The sequence below is a fragment of the Macrobrachium rosenbergii genome, chromosome 2 (assembly GCF_040412425.1).
Source record: "Macrobrachium rosenbergii isolate ZJJX-2024 chromosome 2, ASM4041242v1, whole genome shotgun sequence".
Lineage (NCBI taxonomy): Eukaryota > Metazoa > Arthropoda > Malacostraca > Decapoda > Palaemonidae > Macrobrachium > Macrobrachium rosenbergii.
In genome coordinates this window covers 26781985-26802603 of record NC_089742.1, presented here as the reverse complement: position 1 = coordinate 26802603, position 20619 = coordinate 26781985, and the positions used below count along the sequence as shown (strand labels likewise).

The following is a 20619-nucleotide window of genomic DNA, read 5'->3' as shown; positions in this document are numbered from 1 at the left end:
GCTTTCTATCATTGTATTACTATATATACAGACTACTCTTTTTGTATAAATCTGTTATTCAATTTAGAAAATGAATATGAAGCTTGTATCATCTTCAATAAATTATAACTTACAAAAGAAAAAATTCATTACTAATCAGTGCACGTGCTGAAAAAATACATAACTTTATGTATACAGTACTAAAAACCGTTCATCTACACATGTACACAATATACACAATTAACCACTGACCCCACTTAAATTTCCATTACTGACTCTTTTAATTATTCTAAGGTGAGCTTGAGCACAAGATGCATAATCTTCGACTCCTGTAATGGTTGCAATATTGTACAAGCAACTGGGTACTTCCTGCAATGTCGAGGCCCAACCGCAGAAGTTTCTGCGCAGTGACCACAATAATTCACATCTACTTATTGACTCCCCTGTCGTGAACCTCTCTGAACCTTTACATTACGATCCCACAAAAAGTTTCTAGAGGTAAGTATGGGATATTTTTGCACTAAGGGGCATCACGCCATCTCGAGACGTTTCGTTTGGTGAAATCAGAAGTGATTTAACAAAGTGATACAAAAAAGGAAAAGAGATCCAAGCCACACGACACTCAAAAAAGTCACAAGTGATGCCGGCAGACGTCTCCACTGCAACCACAAGCACTGACTGACGACACTCATTTCTTTTCTTGACGCGCTACATAAATCTATACTCTTGCATGAGGCCCCATGCATACTTAGACATTACCGATACAGTACAACAAACAACATGGCAAGTATAACCAATCTGGGTTAACACTGTTTAGATTCACAGGTTTAACAGCCACAAGACAAGACACGAATAAAAAAATACACTGGTAAGCACTCTCCAGATTCATTGGATATCATGGCTTAGTTCTCTCTTCACTTTTCTTGTACTTCAGCCACAAGTTCATGAGATCCCTTTCGTGGAATACTACACTCCCTCACACTCACACTTGTTCCGATACAAAAAGAATTGATAGAAATAGGCACATGTGACAATACAGTATTTAAATATAGGACTGATATATCTATAAGATCCAATCATCAAATGTAACCCTTAGCACCCCTTTTCACTCAATAATAGGTGATATTTGGGTGGCATTTAGCCCATTGGAATTTTGTATACTGGAGAGCAGGCCATCCTTTGGTTTCAATCCATAATTTTTAGCTGCAGTTAAAATGAATTTCGGAAGGGTACTATAAAAATTATGAAAGCCATTGTCAAAGATGTTTACTTTTAAACGTGATGCAAGTTCTAGGCAAAGTTAAGATACTCTTGGGTACAATGGTGAGCTCTCTAGTTTTCTTCATCAACTGCTTATGCTATGTACCATCAGTAGGTGGGCACCTGATATATGCTGGCAGGCTGATACAGTAAACCATTCAATAAATAAATAAAATCTCAGTGGAATGAGTTTAGTAACCAGTAAAGTATCATGTGAGCATTCAGTGGTATAAATATGCTGGTGGCACATCTGCAGGCAATCAGCCTACGGACTAGATGGTAAAAACAACTATATTTTATCCTTCCAGATACCCCATAAGTATGAGAATTATTTGTACAGGAGGCTCTTACAGCACAGTCCAATAGTTATGTAGTGGACCATAAAAAAAACATGGCCATGCTCTGTTTTCAGTGAATATAATAGGCTGTATGACCAAGAGGGAGGCCAATCATGCAGTACAGCAAAAGTCATCTAATTGCCTAAAGTTCATGCAGTGTTCGTTCCTGTTAATAGTAATAATAAGGGAATGGTCGCTAAATTTACTTTTCTGTTAAGCCACTCAATCAGTTCTACTAAGAGATCTTTGTTTGTCTTTTCTGTAATGATGCAAAACCTTCTTTATAAACTGTCTTCACTCCTCTGAAATAAAAATAAAAGTTCCTCTATCCAAACTGCATTAATATTGCATGATACAAGTTTTCAAGATGTTTCAAGTCGACAAAATCCATGAAACATTTTAAGCCGTCATCGTAGCAGAGTAACTTGCTACCTTTAAAGCGAAAACTGTTTCCGCTGCTTTTACGACAAAGCTATCAACTCTCACATATCTTACTCCAGCAAGGAGAGAAAGCCCTCCTAGCCCCACGAAACACTTCAACAAAAGAACAGCAGTGACCTGGGGGCTGACAACCTGAGTGTTTTCAGTGAATAACACGACGTAGTCCAGTGAAGTTTATACACTTACATTTCCCGATACTGCACTGCAGCATGCAATCCTATTTTTGCATCATGTGAAATTTAAGAAGAAACAAATACTGTACTTTGAAAACCTTGCAAAAAAAATCTTGTCTTGAATACCTCACTACGATAACAGAATACTACAGTACATGAAGAGTAAGTATAAAGCAGTGAGAAAGGATACTTTCGTAACAAAAAAATCTTGTCAACAGTTTCAACAAAGCTAAACTGATTCAACTAATAATTTCAACAAATTCTTATCAAAGATAGATTAAACTTTAATAATAAGAGTTCAAAATGAAAAAAAATATATATATATTTAGATGCAGAAGAACTGACATTTGAGCTCCATCATCCCATGTGATTCCTGGTTGCTCAAAAAATTTATCTTGCTAGCATTATTCAAAACAGTCCTACGCTAATCTACCTATCATCCAAAGACCTACCCTATCCTAAGCTAAACCAAATTCCAGATGATGACACTGAAATGCCTCTTCTGCCTGAGACATTTGGAGAATGTAGTATTTGGCAAGTTCACCTCGGATCACACTCGTATAACAATAGGTCGTAGCCCTGATCAGTCCTGCGCCAGCTTCTTCTCTCGTGCGCTCTTGTGTATTCTCTTGTGGTAGCTCTGGGCAAAAGAATTGACGATGCTCAGGACGAAGTAGATTATCATCAGGAGAATCAGTTTCTCGAATATCCAGGCAAGAATGTTCTTATCATCCTGAAAAATAAGACTAAAATCAGTCTTCAAATAACATGAACATATAAATACGTACATAAATGTATAACTGAATCATGAAAATATGGAAATAAATGAAGACAAAATCCTTCACGGATTTGCCTTTATTTACGTACATAAATGTTTAAGATGCAACCTATCAGTACTGACTGGTGTAGACAAAGACAAAAATGTAAAACTGATGGATAAATATATTGAAAAAAGTCAGCTGATGGGGAGACTTTTCCCACTAAGACGAAACCTTCTTACCTGCCATAGAAATTTAATTCTCATCATCAGCAACAAGATGGCATTTTCAACTGCCAAAGTTGGAAGAGGGAATTTGGAGAGAAATGGATGGGTGTATATTTATGAAAATTTTAATACATACAAATTTCAGCAATTAAGTTTAGAGAGAGGGGTGCCAATCTATTCTATATTACATAACCTTACAGCAATTCAAGTTTGTAAAATGGTAAGTGATGCCACATGCATATTTGTAGCTTAGAAACCTAACCCTCACAAATGGAACATTAGACAAATTTAAATTATCTTTTTTTATTTATATGGCCATATCTTTAAAACACTAGCAAAAAATTTTAAGATTTACTTTGTTTTATACGAAAAGACTAAAAACGTTTCTAAGTACAGTATTCTATGTATAAAAACAAAATAATGAAAATCTAAGTCCATAGCGAATACTCTATCTCTATGACTTACTTATGATGAATATGACTTTGAAAATCACGAAGAAGTTTCACTAAACCACAGACAATACACTTAACTCTAAAGGAAATTTAACGTAGTAACAGATTTTAAATGGCCTAATAACTTTGCAGTCTGATTCTTGAATAAACTGGAAGTGAAGAGGATCCATACATAACCTCATGACAACGAACAATGTGTGTGGTAGCTACATATAGTTCAACAGTCACATAAAAATTCCTGTAAAAAATGGGCACATACCTGAGTCGTTGCCCCCACACCAGGCTTTCTGTGGAACTTCTGCTTCTGTTTTTCCAAAAAGGTCTTGAATGGCTGTTCTAGTTTGGGTCCGATCACCGGCACGAAAGCTAACAGCCCAACAGCCCTGGCCAGCAGAGACTCGTTGAAGGCAATTATAACAAACATCTTTTGTATGTGCATCTTGATGACAGCCTTGCCAATGAGGGTGGCACCAAAGAAAGTCCAAAATGGGACAAGAAAATGGCCGCAGGTAATGCCAGCCAGGTCAAAGAGAGGGTTGGGTATCTGAAAAAGACGGGAGGAAAATAATTTAAGACATTTTTGGTGAAAAGAGCACTTTGCAATGGTAGAGAAGTCTTTATATTGCAATCATTCCAACATGAATTATACTAGCACAAATAATTTTGAGCTAAAACCTTGTCCACTACCTGCTACAAGTCAAGAATTTATATCCGACATATTTGTTTCTCCAAATATATAAAAAAAAAGATGAAATTAAATGACAACTCAATAATTTCCTGGGGCAACCCAGGGAATACACAGGGCCCTGATGAATTCTTGCCATCAACGTCTGAATGAAGGCAAAATCAAGTAGCAACGTCATTTATTATGAAGACCCCTTTTATATCCTGAAGAGACCATGTAATGTGATGTATGAGGCCTCCCTTTTCATTCCAAGCAGCTTAATAAGATCACAGTCACATTTCCAGTCACACATGCCTCACCCAAAGAACTCATCTATAAACAACCGGTGAAAAATGGAGCAAGGTAAAGTTAATGAAGTTGAACTGCTGCACAAGAAGAGATGAAAGTAAAGGAAGAGAAGCAGGTGGCAGAAGTCAATGAAACTGGAGGCAGAAGGGCCACTACAAATGCAAGTTACAAGGGAAGCATCTTCAAGAGGAAGAATTCCTATAAGAGTTGCTTTATCTATTATCACTGTGTAGGGAGATGAAGTCAGTCCTTCCCCTTGATTTTCTATGAATCTTCCAGTTTCTAGGTAAAGCCAATGAATCTCCTTTAGCATTAAGATAAATCTTTCAAGAGATAGAAAGATTCTTGAGTATAATCTACAATGTGTAGCAAAACACACACACACGTGTAACAGCACACAAATGCTAACGACACTCACCGAAGCACAAGCCAAAATGCCGAAAAATCCAACTCGTTCTACAAGTTTCTCGACAGAGAGTTTGGCACGGTCAATGAAAGACATGTCTTCTGGACGTTCTTTTAATCGTTGTAGTTCTTCAAACTCAGCCATTTCCTCGTCGTCAGGATCATATCCCGAAAGGCGTGCCCCCCTAGCCATAAAATAAGGAGGCAACTCCCCTGCAAAACAATGAAAAACTTCCTTAATTTCAGAAAGTAAGCACACAGAAATGTTCTCTAATAAAATTTGTACTCTTTGGAGACCCACCAGTCTTAAACAACAAAAAATTATCTAATACTTGTGCATCAGCCTTGAGTAATTTATGTTAAATTTCACTGCCATCAGTACTAACAACATAAGGATTCTTTTTTAAATATAATATCCAACCTTACAATCTCACAACCCATAATTCCTTGTAGTAAGTAATGCTAACATTTCAAGTACAGCACATAGAGTTATTGGAACCAAGCCCTTACTATTAAGAAAGGCTAAGAAACAAATAGTAATGACTTACCAAGAGCAGTACCAGCACCCCACATAAAGGCCTCTAGACGTACTTTAGACATTATTGTTAATATGGACATGTCTTTCACCGGCATGTCTTCATCAGGACATATTATACTGAAATGAAACAGGACCATAGGCTGAAATACACAACCGCAAAACAAAACAAAAAGAAATAACGTATCTACCTAATAAAAAGGATATTTAGAAATACTGCAGGTTTGTTGTACAATTGGTTTTCATACTCGAATGAATTTAAGACAAATCATAATATTTTTCTAATATTACAGGGATCTCATAAAGTAAAAGAGAAGTGGAAAAACCTTAAATAAAGTAAAAGAGTAGTGGAAAAACCTTAAAAAGTATAAAAATAGTATATTCTAGATACTGAAGTCAAGTTTGTTACATTGTAATATTAAATTTATTGTACAAGTTATAATAAATGTGATTATACTCTGTTCCTTTTCTAATTTCCTTCATGTATTCTTCATATCTTATCGACTACATAAGTCTACATTCAAAATTTGGAGAAAACTTTCATCCAACCCTAAAATAAAGTAATATCCAGCATACTGCTCAAAATTACTTACTCATCAGGGTAAGGGGGTGATGGGAAATTGACGGAGTTGCAGGAGTACGCCGCAAGAGTGACAGAGGCTATGTGAGGTCCCAGATAGAGTAAGAATGTGTGAAGGCCCGTCCCTAACCCTACCGACGACAATATGCCTAGCCACACCCACCATGAGCACCACCAGAAGTCTTTCTCTATTCTTTGTAAAATCTGAAAAGGAAAAATGTATTTGCTTTCAAGATAAATCGTCTTTGATGAAAGTCTGTGATGGTCGTTACATTAGTGCAAAACAAGAAGCCATACAGACGGTCCCCGGTTAACGGCAGATGTTCCGTCCCTGGTTGCGCCGAAAATCGGTGATAATAGCACTGAAAACCCGACTTAACGGTGCCATTAACCGGAGAACGCCGTTAACCGGAGATCGGTGCCAAAATCCCAACTTAACGGCACTGTTAACCGGAGATTGACACCAAAAATCCAGTTAACGACGATGCTGGCCAAGCATCGTAACACCGAAACGCCGCTAACCGATGCTGTGGGTAAGCGAGGACTGCCTGCTATTGGAAAGTCAAATAAACAAGGCTTTAAACTAAAACTATTATTTGAAAATGACCAAATGAATCCTGAAGAAAAACTAAAAAGTAACACACTCAAAAGTTATACAAATCACAATTATTTTCCAAAAATAAAAAAAAAACCATGAAAGAACTTCATCCTTCTCCTTGTGATTTGAATAACTTTTTTACATTTTTATCTATTCATTTATTAATTTACTTGTTTTCCAGTAATTCATCTCTTTCTTCTGCTTTTCCTATTATCTTCTGTAACTTCTTTCAAATGAATACCATATTCTTTGGAAGCTTCTATTACAAGCCAATGGCCCATGCGGGCCTGTTCCATACACATAGGGTTCATCTTCTGAGTAATAGTAATAGTAGTAATAATAATAATAATAATAATAATAATAATAATAATAATAATAATAATAATATTTTATAAACTATTTTTCATGTTTCACTTTTTGAGTATCTCGTCTAGAAATGTACATCTCAAGGAATTGTTAGTGGGATGAAAAACCCCTGCTTCTGAGGTGAGGAAACCTCCTTCCTGCCCAGGGCGTAGAGATGAACAAAACGGCTACATTTCACTATACATATACGACAGAGATATAATGTTCAAATGAAAGGCAAGATGGCAGTGATCTCAGAACGCCATTTCACATGGTATAGAGTAATTTCATGATTACAATACGTTATTAGAGGTAAAATTGTATCCAAAGTCATAAATCAAGTTTTTCTGAGCCAAATTGTATCCAAAGTCATAAATCAAGTTTTTCTGAGCCAATCTTGAAACACAGACTCATTCCACACAGGTCAAAGTTAAACACGACCACTATCCAAAAACCAGTCAGTATGCAATGCCAATATTAAAAGACTTACGAAAATAACGAAATATACTTACAGGCTGATGAGGACCTGGTGTTTTATAAACTAAATAGTAGCCTCCTACAAGAAGTGTAATAAATAATACTATCTTCTTATTGTTCCATAATCTGCAATTAGAAAACAAATGTGCATTAGGCCTCCGGCATTCTTGAAATGCTGGTGATACAATTTCCAAGCATTCATTATTTGATCTAAAAGTTAGAACTGACATTCTATAGTTAATGATAGAATATGCAAACTGGAGTGACCAACTGGTCCACTGATAGCAGCAATTTCAAACAATAGATGACCAGCTGTTGCAGGGGCAACCTTGTTTCATCTTACTAATGCATGCAACAGCGACACATACCCAACAACTGATAACTGTTGGAGGCAACACTTTATACTAAATGATGCTCAGCAGGCTTTAAATGTTTCCTGCTTGGGAGCATGACAGTTATAACACTGACTGCCTATACATGTGAATGGAATGGAATATAAAACTTAGGCCAAGGGCCAAGCGACGGGACCTATGATGTCATTCAGCGCTGGAAGGCAAATTGAGAGTAAAAAGGTCTGAAAGGTGTAACAAGAGGAAAAGCCTGAAGCTGCACCATGAACCAATTTTTAGGAGAGGGTGGAAAGTAAGATGGAAGAAGGAGAATATGAATGGAGGTAGAGTAAAAGGGATGAAAGGGGGTTGCAGCTAGGGGCTGAAGGGATGCTGCAAAGAGAACCTTACATAATGTGCACTGGTGGCACTGCTTTACTATGGGGGTGACCCCTGTAGGTTCACTCCATATTTATAGGGTTTGTCTTCTGAATACAGTAAACACCCCGTATTTGCGGGGGGTGCGTACCACAAACCCCCACGAATAGCTAAAGTCTGCAAATACTTAAAACCCCTCAAAAAACACTTAGAACTGCCTATTTTGATAGTTTAAACACACAAAAAAACTCTAAAAATGAGTTTACCTGAGTATTTTAATATCACAAAAAGTGCATTTAGTCATGAAAATATTAAAATACAGTAATTAGTGAATATTTCTCAGTGAAAAAACCCCTGATTGCTCGAATTTTCCGCAAATAATGTGTATATACGTTCCACAGAGAAATCCACGAATCGTGAGACCGTGAATACGGGGGTGGTTTACTATAATGCCAACAACAACACCACTACTTACTTAATCATATATTCAACGAAGAGCACCCCACATTCTCTTAAAAAGTAATGAAGTGTTTGTACCGGTCGTCTCCAGAGAACGAGCTTCTCCCTCTCTTCCTTTTCCGCTAGCTTTTCCTCGAGCGTGGCCGTTATGCTGTCCATGCTTGACCCATTCGCCTGTTTGCCAGTCTTCCCCGGATGTCTTTTCATAGCCGAATGCTCGCCCATGGCTACGACGTGATTGTGTTCAGCAATATCTGTTCTTGCCTGGAGAATGAAATTTGGTTAAAAGGTTGTAACACTAATTGATATTAAATAGTCCAAGTCCAGGCTACGCAAGAACTATTTAGGTAAGAATGAATGTTTTGATGTATCTATAAAATGGAATGGGGTATAACATACAAAATGCTGTACTGTAAGTGAATTTGATACAAGTAATGTACTATCAAAAGTATATCTAATTTCTTTCTCTCTCTTTCCAAAGCACTTTATATTTAAAAATGGCTAAAATGAAAGATTTACAAAGAAATCGAAGCTTACCAAAATAAATGCTTGCTACTTTATACTTAAAAAATTATGATTAAAATTCTTAAGACTAAATTATATATTCAAAATGCTGGTCTAAAATTTACTGTCAAAATACCAAATTAAAAATGGCAAAAAAAAAAAAAAAAAAAAAAAATTTATGAATCAACAAAGCCATTACTGAATGAATATAATAAAAAGCCTGTGCATTACTGTACTGTCATTGAGCAAAATTTGATCTAGGTGACAACAGAAAAAGTGCGAGTGGACAGAAAATATCCCACAAACACACAAATCTCACCCAGTGAGATCTTGGAAAAAAGGAAAAAAAAATCATAAGCATAACCACAAACTAAACAGAAACATCTATAAAAGACAAAAACTGACGAAAATATCCAAAAGTTACAGAAAAAATATTGAATCGTAATTAATGATTAAGCTCAAGTGGCAAGAGCGACTTGAACCAACAGCTGAGTGCGTTGGTGATTAAGGAGGCACCAGTGAGTCATAACGTCTGGTGGGATATGAGTTATTTATGCAAATCTGGCTCTGTTTATTTATCAAAAAACCATCCGAACCTTAGGGTAGTTATTCTTAAAGATTTAAAAATGCAAAAACTACACGGCACTCCCTCTGGTAAGAATCGTGTTAAACCAACATCACACGATGAATTACGCAACTTCTGAGGAGTCGTTTTAACACCATAAAAGAGAATGGAAGGGTTACATGGGTTAAGGTCACACAATAACAGCAAATAACTGACTACTATGGCAAGACTGTTCAAAACTTTTAGAACGTAAGCATCTCCTCCCAACGCGTACAACATGGGTGATTTTTTCTTTAACGCATTCCAACACTCCCAAATACAACACAGGACAAGCAGATGGTTAACATGGCTGGTGGCTAACTAACAAACCCCTCATTTGCACTTCATAGACAGTCTAAAAGTACTTGAAAACAGTTGCTAACTACTGTGAGACAGTTGGTCAGTTCTAACAAATATTAACTACGCTCTGAAATGCTGTATCGTACATGGAACCAACAGACAGGTACAGGTATTGAAAAAAGGATGACCAACTGACATACACCACACTTCATTTTCACTGTACAAAGCTACAGCTAAACCAGTTCCAGAGATGAAATAAAACAGCAATCTTGACAAGACATTATAATTACAACATAAAAGATGGTTAATGCAATCAAGTGATATCAAGTGTTAGAAAGGCAGGAAAATTCTGTCTGTTCATGCATTTCTCCCACCTACAGTTTCTATCTAGATGTCCTGTCCTGTTAACTGCCTACCGAGAAAACTGCATTCAATCTCCTACATTATCATTTTAGCAAATGCTGACAATAGATTTCTGAATAATACGCACGTAGTTCGCAAAACTGCACCCTCCAATGCTTTCAGATTTACAGCAGAAGGCATACAGCTATTTGTATACCTTCAGGATTAAGTACTCTTGCTTTTAATACCAGTTTTTATAACTTTCTGACAACGAAGAAATGGTTTGAAGTACACCAAAATTATACAAAAAGTTAAGAAGCTTTCATAACCTGCAATAGGAAATGCTTATTGCAGCACTAGGAAAAAAAAGGACAGTTTTCTTCTGCGAGCTGTAAACTTTGTCAGAAATATAGAATATATTTTGCCGTTTGTAATGGAGAAGAGAGATAAAAAATTACAACATACATGTGTGCTAAAACACTTGACCAGTTTCAATTACGTAAGCTGGTCATGCTCTCCACATAAGTTATAGCTAAGATAAATCAATATCTTATCTACTTTCAGTGTAGAAACAATGACAAAGCAACATTCTACCCAACAATAAAAGATAAAGAATTCACAGAAAAAGAAAACAATTGCACTGATTAATAATCTGAAACTTATCATGAAAAGATACGCATACCGTAAATGTCTGTCAGGATTATCCAGATTTATAACCCTACTATTTCGTACGCTGGGAAGAGTTAAAATGAAAAATGTATCTGAACAACAATCCAACTTTTCAGAGATAAGTTTTCTGGAAATATTCTAGCAACACTGTATGTAAGTAAAAACTGCAAAAGCTCATGTTTACAACCTGACAACTCAGAGCACATTAATCAAAACTAATGAAATGAACACCCCACTACAGCCATAAAAAAGAAAAAGATTATTTCAGGTGTCAATCAGCTTCAAAGCCTAACCACTTAATCTTTCATCTAACAGCCAAGCACAACCAACTAATTTGAATTAGACAATTATATACCCACATTGCAATTCAATAAAAACAGCGGTCACTCAAATATGTAATTTCCACAGCAACTGAGACAGTAATACAAGCTCCCTATAAAATCATATCAACATAAAACCCTCTGATTTGAAGTCAACACGTTAATTCTTTAGTAGGCCATAAAACTTGTCAACACAGCACTTTGATAACAAAAATACTTACAGGCTGCAGACCAGTTATTTGTGGTCTGACAATATTCTCTATGTAATCCAGATTTATGGCAATGCTCATTCTGTCTGGCCTGAGGACCTTACTTTATTCAAACATTTATTTCTGCTCGCATAAATCGTGGTTGTCTTGGAATGTTTTGTCCATATCAGGATACTGACAAGTCTGCATGAATCAGAAATTCAGTATAACAAACTACGCAACAAATCCGACACAGTCACACCAAACCATTGCGGCCAACCACCCGATCACACAGACTGAAAAGAAAACTGGACCCTAAACCAGTGATCCTAAAGTTCAGATAACAAACCTGTACATTGACCTTGTGGTCTGTAAACAAGTGATATGAATCTCTCAGCTGATACAAGGATGTCTCTATCTGTCTTTGAAGAAAATGTTAGATAATACAAAAATGAACTCATACTGATACAGGCTGTAGGAAAAGTATATCAGACACCTACTTGACTTGAGTGGATAGACTGATTCAGTATTTGGCTTCTGAAATTAATGACACATGTAGGGCACATCTTGGAACAAAACCATGATTAAAAACATCACCAAGAAACTGATCAACTGTGTAGATGATGTAAAAATCACAGATCACATTTGGCAATCTGAAATCACTTTACTTCAATAAACACATGAAGGAAACAGCCACTAGAATAAAAGAAAAAAACTTAGGAGATAGCACCCATGCCAACTATGTGAGAACTAGAAAACAATATAAACAATATCAAATCCTCATCATATAACCTCCTTAAAGCTCATAAAAGTTTCTTGGTCTTTCCGAACCAAGAACCCCTGGCAATTTTAAATCAGCAAAGTGCGAGGCAAAAAAATCCCAGACACCACTGACTCCACTTGGCACACTGAACAAAACACTGGAGATGGGCCAGAGCATTGTGTGCTGCTCTTTCCCTCTCCCCTCACCCCCTCCCATGTGACATTTTTGCAGATTCTGCCAAAAGAGACCTTTGAATCTCTCTCAGACAGGTAAACTTTGTTTGCTTAGTAATGGGGAACATTACCCATTCCCAGATGTATTTTGCACTTACTTCAACTGATGTTGATTTTATATTTCTGTTAGTGAAAAACTTTTCACTTTAAATTTTGCAGTTGTGATATCAAAACACCCTTATGGATTCCGGAGAAAATATTAGAAATATTCAAGGCAAAAATAATATTAACCTACAAATGAGAAATCTTTACAAATCTTAAATCGATGTCTATTTGAGAAAAGTATATAAATTATAATACAGATATCAACAAAAGCAGATAGCTGGGTACAAGTAGTGAAAGTAGGTTCAAAGTCAATGACCTTTCCTGAAAAACTAACCTACAAATTAACTCCACTCTTTTAACAATATAGCAAATCATAAACACTAAATACAGCAGACATATCTGGTTCCCCATGTTTGCTAATTCTAGACACATCACACATCATCTGAGAGAACCTAATTTTAACAGGATCCACTAAAAGGGCACCTTCAAGCACGGTAGTCTGCAAAAGGTGTTCTATTTTTTTTTTTAACCGAGTCACCCAAATATAATAAAACCACATGACAGGGGGAATATTGTTTGTATAAAAAAATCATAAGCATTCGTTAAGCCAGTACAATTTAGATGATTTCAAGTAACAAGAGCAAGCTAGCCAATTTAACTTTACTTTAAAATGCCTTAAAATGACACTAAAACATTTCAAATGAGTTCTACTTAAATACAAATAGTTTATCGTTTTTTGTGCACGCCTGACTACAACCACTGTATAATGAAAAGTGGAGGATGTAAACATTTTATTTACACTGTTCTAGATATGACGACCCCCACTGAGATTTTTTGCTGGTATGCTTACTTCCACTGGTCCAGATATGACGACCCCCACAGAGAATTTTGCTGACATTCTTAGAACATGACTGGACAGCTCTGAAGTCTATGTCACCCACTTGTACACTGTATGTCGAGATATTAGTCAAAACAATAATTAAACAGATTTAAAAGTAGCTGAGGGCATTGATCCTTAAGACTGGTACAGGCAGTCCCGAGTTATAGGAGGCCTCGGTTATAGCGACCCGGTTTTGCGGAACTTGTCTAGCGATAACAATAACTGGATTTTTGGCGGCAACGTGAGCCGATACCCGGTTATTGGCACCAATCCCCAGTTATTGGTGCCGATCCCCGGTTATTGCCTATAACCGGATACAAGCAGTCTCCGGTTATTGGTGATCCAGTTTTACGGTGCTTGTCTAGCAACAAAAATCAGCGATTTCCGCTTATCAGTGCCAATTTCCAGTCATCGGTTATCGTTGCTAAATGAAAATTGTAGTGGCAATTTTTGATAATTGTAACGTCGTCGGAATAGAAACCCTGCTGATAACTGGGAACTGCCTGTACAGTGCTTAGACTGGCCTACCAGATTAATGAAAATCTGGCTATAAGACCAAGCACTGGGGAACTTTCAACCATTCAGAGTTTAATTAACCTATCAGAAACCTCACATAGGTAAAGTTTATGCCCACTAATCATTATTACATCAGAAGGGACCTATGGTACTATTTACCCATATGCAAATTGTAAACAGCTTCTTTTTTCTGGTCAACTAACATGTTTTACACTGTTACTACTATATATGTGTTCGTGATTACTGATAAAAATGAATTCGCCCTAAAATATTAATCAAGACTTAAAAATGGTTTCTATTAGAAAGCTCAAATGAGATACAAACTTAAACGATGATGGCGGCAAGGCCAATTATTTTCTGTGCTTCACAATTCCTCATACATAGTGATTACAATCGCAACTTAACGTCAATAATGTGAAGGTATAACACTTAAATTTCTTGAGGTAATTCATAGAAGTCAAAAGCCATCTTTCAGTTCAATCAATTAATCTGTCGGGAAAACATCAATCATGACTGACTTTAAGTGATAATTTCCTCCTGGCCAACATTTCCTTCTGAAATTGGCATTTAGCCGTGTTAAAAGGTCGCTTTCCCAAGGAATGCTGCTGGACTATATATCGTATTGATCTCATAGGGAATGGTATACACCAATGAATAATTCACGAGCATTCACTCGCAAAATTCTTACACAGATGCTCTGAATGAACCATTCACTCCCAGTAGATCAATATCACTTTTCCCTGGGTGAGGGTTGGGGAGTATGCTGATGGCTGGATTTAATATTTTATCCAGAACTTTTTCTTCTCAACCTAGTTTTTACTTGTGGAGAAGATAGATAGGAGTTTCCCCTTTTGCTTTGTTGTGAGGGATCTTCCCATGTTTCAAGCTGTGGCTTGCAAATATATGGTAAAAAGTATCAAACTGCAATTTTATATTACTAAACACTGCACTACATACAATGAAAGCTGCTATGAACTGTAAGAAACACCTATACAGTACAACCTTCACTAAAACTAACTACTGACATTCCAAGTTCACAATCTTAATCAAAATTATTTTCCACAAAGCCTACTGCACCGCATACGTTCTTCACCACATTTCAGATCACCGTAGACTAAAAAGAAAATGCATATCAAAAAAATTCTACATCACAAGCAGCATTACTAAATAAGTTGTCTACAAGCAGAAGTGCCAACATTCTACGTAATGAGTGCTGAGTTAAAGTATGCAGAAAGTAAGAAAGGTACTAATCCTGAGATATCTACAAAAAAATGCATTACAAAATCAGGTCCACAGTGCACTACATACTGTACTCAAGTCAAAGAGCTGATCCATGCACAAGATCCACAGCCAAGAGGTCGGCAAGAAGAGAAAAACAAGTCATACGACAACATTAAACCAACAACTGGTGGCCAGTAGCTGTTAACAGAAATCTATAACCTGCAGCATCTGTATTTGCTTAATGAAAGCACACAGCAACTGACATACCCTACTTTACGACAAGAAGTGACGAGAAGCTAGTCGGACATGTTCAGCACTGTAAACTTATGATGTTGCTGAAGTATTTTCATGAATGAGCAACAGCTGCATGCTATTACAGTATGAATGGTATATTCCAAACTGTGATGGCCTCTGAGCGGAAGCAATTAAGAGTAGAAAGATAAAATTCCATAACCCTTTAGCTGGAAAACAGCATGGATTTCATAAACCAATCCCATCCAAATTAGGCCAAGAATATTTCTTATGCCATTCTTCAAGCAAATCTCGCTTTACAAACTGAAGTATATTTTACCTTAAATTCCAATAAAACCTTCCAGCTTTTATAGCTAGAAAGAAAACATTAGCATATATAGTAAGTTATATACTGTATACTGTTTACAAGTATATGTTTATAGTATACGCATAAATTTCTGACTCACATCGGGATCGAACCTCAATCTCTCAAATGGCTGGTCAGGGCGCTACCAATTTGACCCACACAAGTCATAAAAGAAGTTGTAACCTAAGCACTTCTGTACCTGAGGTTTTTCCTGGGCGGGATAATGCCAACATACCAGCTTAGGTTCCAACGTCTTTGATGACCTTGTGGATCAGTTGGTAGCACCCTGGCCTTTCATTTGAGAGAATGAGGTTTGATCCTGACGTGAGTAAGAAATTTATTTCTGCTAAACACGTGCTCATGTGTTCATAATTCCATTATATACATGGGTGTGTACTTTTTTTATATGAATGCTGCTTGGAGTTGTATAAGAGTACATTTGGAATTATTTCATGAAATTATTCTCCTATTCAAAATTTGCAATGATTTGCTTTTAAAGCTAAGATAACACTGGTACACATATTAAACATGTACTGTACACTACTTGAAGTACACAGTAAAGAAAAATTGACTAAGTACAAGATACCTGTAACTAGCCACAGTTTCAACTTAAAAAAAAAAGGGGGTGATATGAACTATTACAAAAAAGTTTACAAAATTAAATGATTACGGAAATCACCCAGAGCAAAAGTAAGGGCAGACGAGATTTCTTTCTGGGACAAAATTTCTGGACGTACATCAAGAGCATCAAAAACAGCTAAGTGAGAAACAAGGGAGGGTATGAGCTATGTAAAAAGTGGGAGCAAACAACACCAATGCTAAAGTGCATATAGGTATTAGGCATTCTACTAAGGGAAACTTGGGAACTTACTTTTCAAAGGACACAAATTTGATACTTGCTACTTCTAAAGGCAAAATATTTCTGGCTGATGCAGTTTATACGGAAAAGTAAAAAGAGTCATTCTAGGTACAATGAAAGCATCTGTAGCGATTTCCTAAGAAAAAGATTACTGTGATCCTCCAGAGCCTGTAGCATTCACGCCTGACGGACAAGTTACACGAGAAAAATTATGACTAACGCAAAATTTGCAGATTATTAGAAATACTTCGTCCTATCGTAATAAGTAAAATTAAGATGAGTAAAAATACACTGTCAGGGATAGGCTAATTTGACATGGAATCAATAATTTAGAATATAATAGCATAAGGGATGCGTTCAACATTTAAAAATATGAGACTGTAATGTGTTCTTGATCTTGTCACTAATGCATATCACGTAGAAGAAGCATCTTTTTTTTTATTGAAACGGCATAATAAAATTACACCAAATCACTAGTGGCCATCCCTTACAATGAGGCTTGAACTGTGGAAGGCATATATAAAAGATTTACTGAAGTTTTTCCTTTATATCAGACAGCTTATGATCTAAATTGTTTCCCGCACAAATGAATGTACTGTACTTGTGCAAAAAATGCTATTGCATTTGTCCTTATTCAAGCTTCAAGCTTAAGTATTCAGCTGCTGTAAAAATCCCAAATTTTGTGTGTCCTACCTCTAAATTAATATACCCAAACCTTTCGAGATAACAAACATAGAATACATAGAAAATATTTTTGAACCCGGAATCATTAACCAAGATAGGAAAGACAACTTTCTGCCCATCAAATACGCCCTCACTATTCCTAGAGTACATTTTGACTGACACACCACAGAAAATCTAGCTTATGTTCCCTCCCTCGCAAATATTCTCAAAAATATGTTCATGGCCTCCAAACAAATTATGAAGGCAACGTGCAAACTGCAGAGCTGTGTATATACATGGGTGGGTATCATAAATTCCATCAATTAACTCCCAAAGCACCCCATAATGTGTGTCCCAATCCAATAAGAACCACTGTTTCTACTGGTGAAAAAAAAAAAAAAAAAAAAAAAACTGTCATTAGAGAAACCTCATTCACAACAACAAAAAATTCACTCTTTAGTTACCAAACTATAGTGAAAAATTAATTCTATATAATGACCAGTCTTAGAAGTCAATCATACTGACTTGGACCAAGCCACTGTCTCAAATTTATGCTTTCTACTTTCCAATATTTCACAAAGAAACACCCTCAATGAACACTGCAACCACTGTAATTACAGTAACAATGACTTAAGATTCCATGGATACTTGCAAGAAAATGTAATGTGCTCTGCATTATTTGCCTACTGGTTATGTACCTAATTCTTTATTCCTAAAGAATCACTCTGAGCAAACATGAGATCCAGGGAGGACAAAGCCCCAGTCCAGGTCTACATCACAGAGGTGCCCAGAGAAATGATGCGAGGCAAGGCAGCCTAAAATGAAAGGGGTTGCATTTGATATGCTAGGCTAGTGTGCAATGTATGTTCAACACACACCTCCTTAAAAATATATGCATGATGTAGCTTTTTATTTCAGAATAAACTATAAGTCCTCTTTTGATTGGTGCATGTATTTTTTTTTTCTGCGTTTTTGGTTAAACTGGTCGTTGACCAAGTTTTGTATAATTACTGAACATTTATCAACTTGGTTTTTGAGCTAAAAAGTAAAAGAACAAAGCAATGTGACTAAGTGATATTTACAAAGTGTATTAAATAGCAGTGTAGCCTAATCTAAGTCAACAAAAGCTGCTAGCATGGATTACCCGAGCTTCAAGTTCATTAACAAAAATCAGCAACACATTTGGCTCCAGAATGATTTCTTTGTCTTGACTGATGCTCAAATTCACTTAAGAGAAGAGCAATAAATCTAGATTGGCCTAAAAATTTTAGACTGCATCAAGCTTCCACACAATTTCAAGGATAAAACAGATTTTGACTCTCCAGCCTAGGTGAAAAATAGGTTACCATAGGCTACGTAAACATATATACCATTTGAAGCAGACTCAAGAAAGGTATGTAGGTGAAACTAACAATAACACACTGTGATTTTCACAAACCCAAAGCATATTTATCAGGGTAAGCTTGGCCCCACGTAACAAGACGAATGCTCCTGGCGTAGGCTATGCTCTGTAAAAACATTAGCCTAACTAACGTAACCTACGGGCCTAAGGTAGGCCTGGTTCAGCCAGAAGACAAAGAGTCAATGCGATACAAAGAGATCCATGGATTGCTTTATGTCCAAATACACAGTAATGAGTAGTTTTGTATGTTAACATTACCTAACCTGCCCAGAGCACTTAATAGCCTAACTTAAGCCAGGGTAGTTTGGCTACTGGCCCACAGTTTCACAAACATACAAACGGCAAACCGGAGAGTAAGGAGACAAGGTTAGGTGTTAGCAATTTTGCCTCCTAAATTTAGTCCAGCCAATCTGTTTCTGATATTCAGTGTTACTTGGGGGTCCCACAGGGGCGAAGCGCCCAAGCCAGGTCAGGGCATGGCGGCCTAAGTCAGGTTAGGGAGGTAAGTTTTGGTTAGTCAGGGCATGACACGCTAGGAAAGGTTCGGTTACTTTGACCAGTCCAGGGAAGACAAAGCCCCTCCCTGGTCAGGGTAAGGCACCCTAAGTCAGGTCAGGAAGGTAGGGTTAGGATACAGCATTCTAGGAGAGGTTACGTTTGGCCCGTTCACAGGATAAGATTGCTCAGGCCTAACCCTGTCTCCTCACTCTGCAACCAAGAGTGGGATAAAGTCGTTTTACATCCTAGCATTACGTAACAAGCCCAAAGGTACTTAGCCCAAACTAAGCTAAGGAAGTTAGGCTACTGGCCGGCAATTTGATAAACGACCCCATACATGCTCGAACACAGCCTGACAAAGAACCGCAACAAGAGAAGAGCGAGAGCGGGATCAAGTAGTTTTACACCCTAGCATTACATAACCCACCCAAAGGCACTTAAAACTAACCTAGCCTAACTTAAACTAGGGTAGTTAGGCTACTGGCCCGCAGTTTGACAAACACATCCACACACAAACACAGCCTGATGAAGACCATCAATGAGAGAGAGAGAGAGAGAGAGAGAGAGAGAGAGAGAGAATCTAGCAGGTTTATACCCTGTAGTAATAACCTGCCCAAAAGCACTTGAAAAAAGCAAGCTAGCCTAACCTAAGCTAATGATGTTAGGCTACTGGCCCTCAGTTAGACAAACACATCCACAACCTGACGAAGGACCGCGACAAAAGATGACAGAAAGAGAGAGAAAGAGAGAGAGAGAGAGAGAGAGAGGAGAGAGGGAGAGGAGAGAGAGGAGGAGCGGGTCCTTTCTCTTGCATCACACATACGAGACGGGGAGGGGGGGGAATGAATTCCACACATACACTCACACACACACACACACATCATGCAAAGAGGGGTTTAGAAGAGGAGGAGGAGGAAGAAGAAGAGCACCTACTACCAATTAAACCAAAGCCCAGGAGAGAACCAATGCCTACCCCCACCACCGAGTCTGGCTTAGCGGGAGGAGGAGGAGGAGGAGCGGTGTTGTTGTTAGACTTTCCCTGACCACCACCACCACCACCAGCCTTACTGCGGCCCTTACGGTCCTTCTTGCTTTTCCCCATGTCTCATCTGCGCTCCCTCTCCACTTTTTCTCCACTCCAACCTCGCCAATAACTTCTAAACGACTTCTCTTACGTACTCTCGGCGGTGCCCTCGGGTCATTTAAACACGGAACGCCACGTAATTTCCACCGTATCCTAATGACACTCGAAGCTCTTCTGCTGCCGAATCAGCTGTGGACCAGTGTACATATGTGACGTCACCGGT

General features: G+C 37.5%; 1 protein-coding gene across 6 annotated transcripts; it reads right to left on the bottom strand.

Annotated features, from left to right (window-relative positions):
• Tango5 (Transport and Golgi organization 5) lies at positions 1–20619 on the bottom strand. Of its 6 annotated transcripts, XM_067113213.1 has the most exons (9): positions 20492–20570; positions 11668–11930; positions 8724–8971; positions 7577–7667; positions 6135–6325; positions 5555–5661; positions 5020–5219; positions 3888–4172; positions 1–2924 (listed from the first exon to the last, which is right to left on the bottom strand). In XM_067113213.1, exons 2-9 carry the CDS (start codon positions 11734–11736, stop codon positions 2775–2777), a joined length of 1341 nt encoding a protein of 446 aa, XP_066969314.1. In that variant the 5' UTR covers positions 11737–11930; positions 20492–20570; the 3' UTR covers positions 1–2774. The 6 variants fall into 6 exon arrangements, with proteins under 6 accessions (XP_066969314.1, XP_066969320.1, XP_066969324.1 ...); XM_067113219.1 differs by lacking the exon at positions 11668–11930 and having other exon boundaries at positions 20488–20619; XM_067113223.1 differs by lacking the exon at positions 11668–11930 and having other exon boundaries at positions 20492–20615.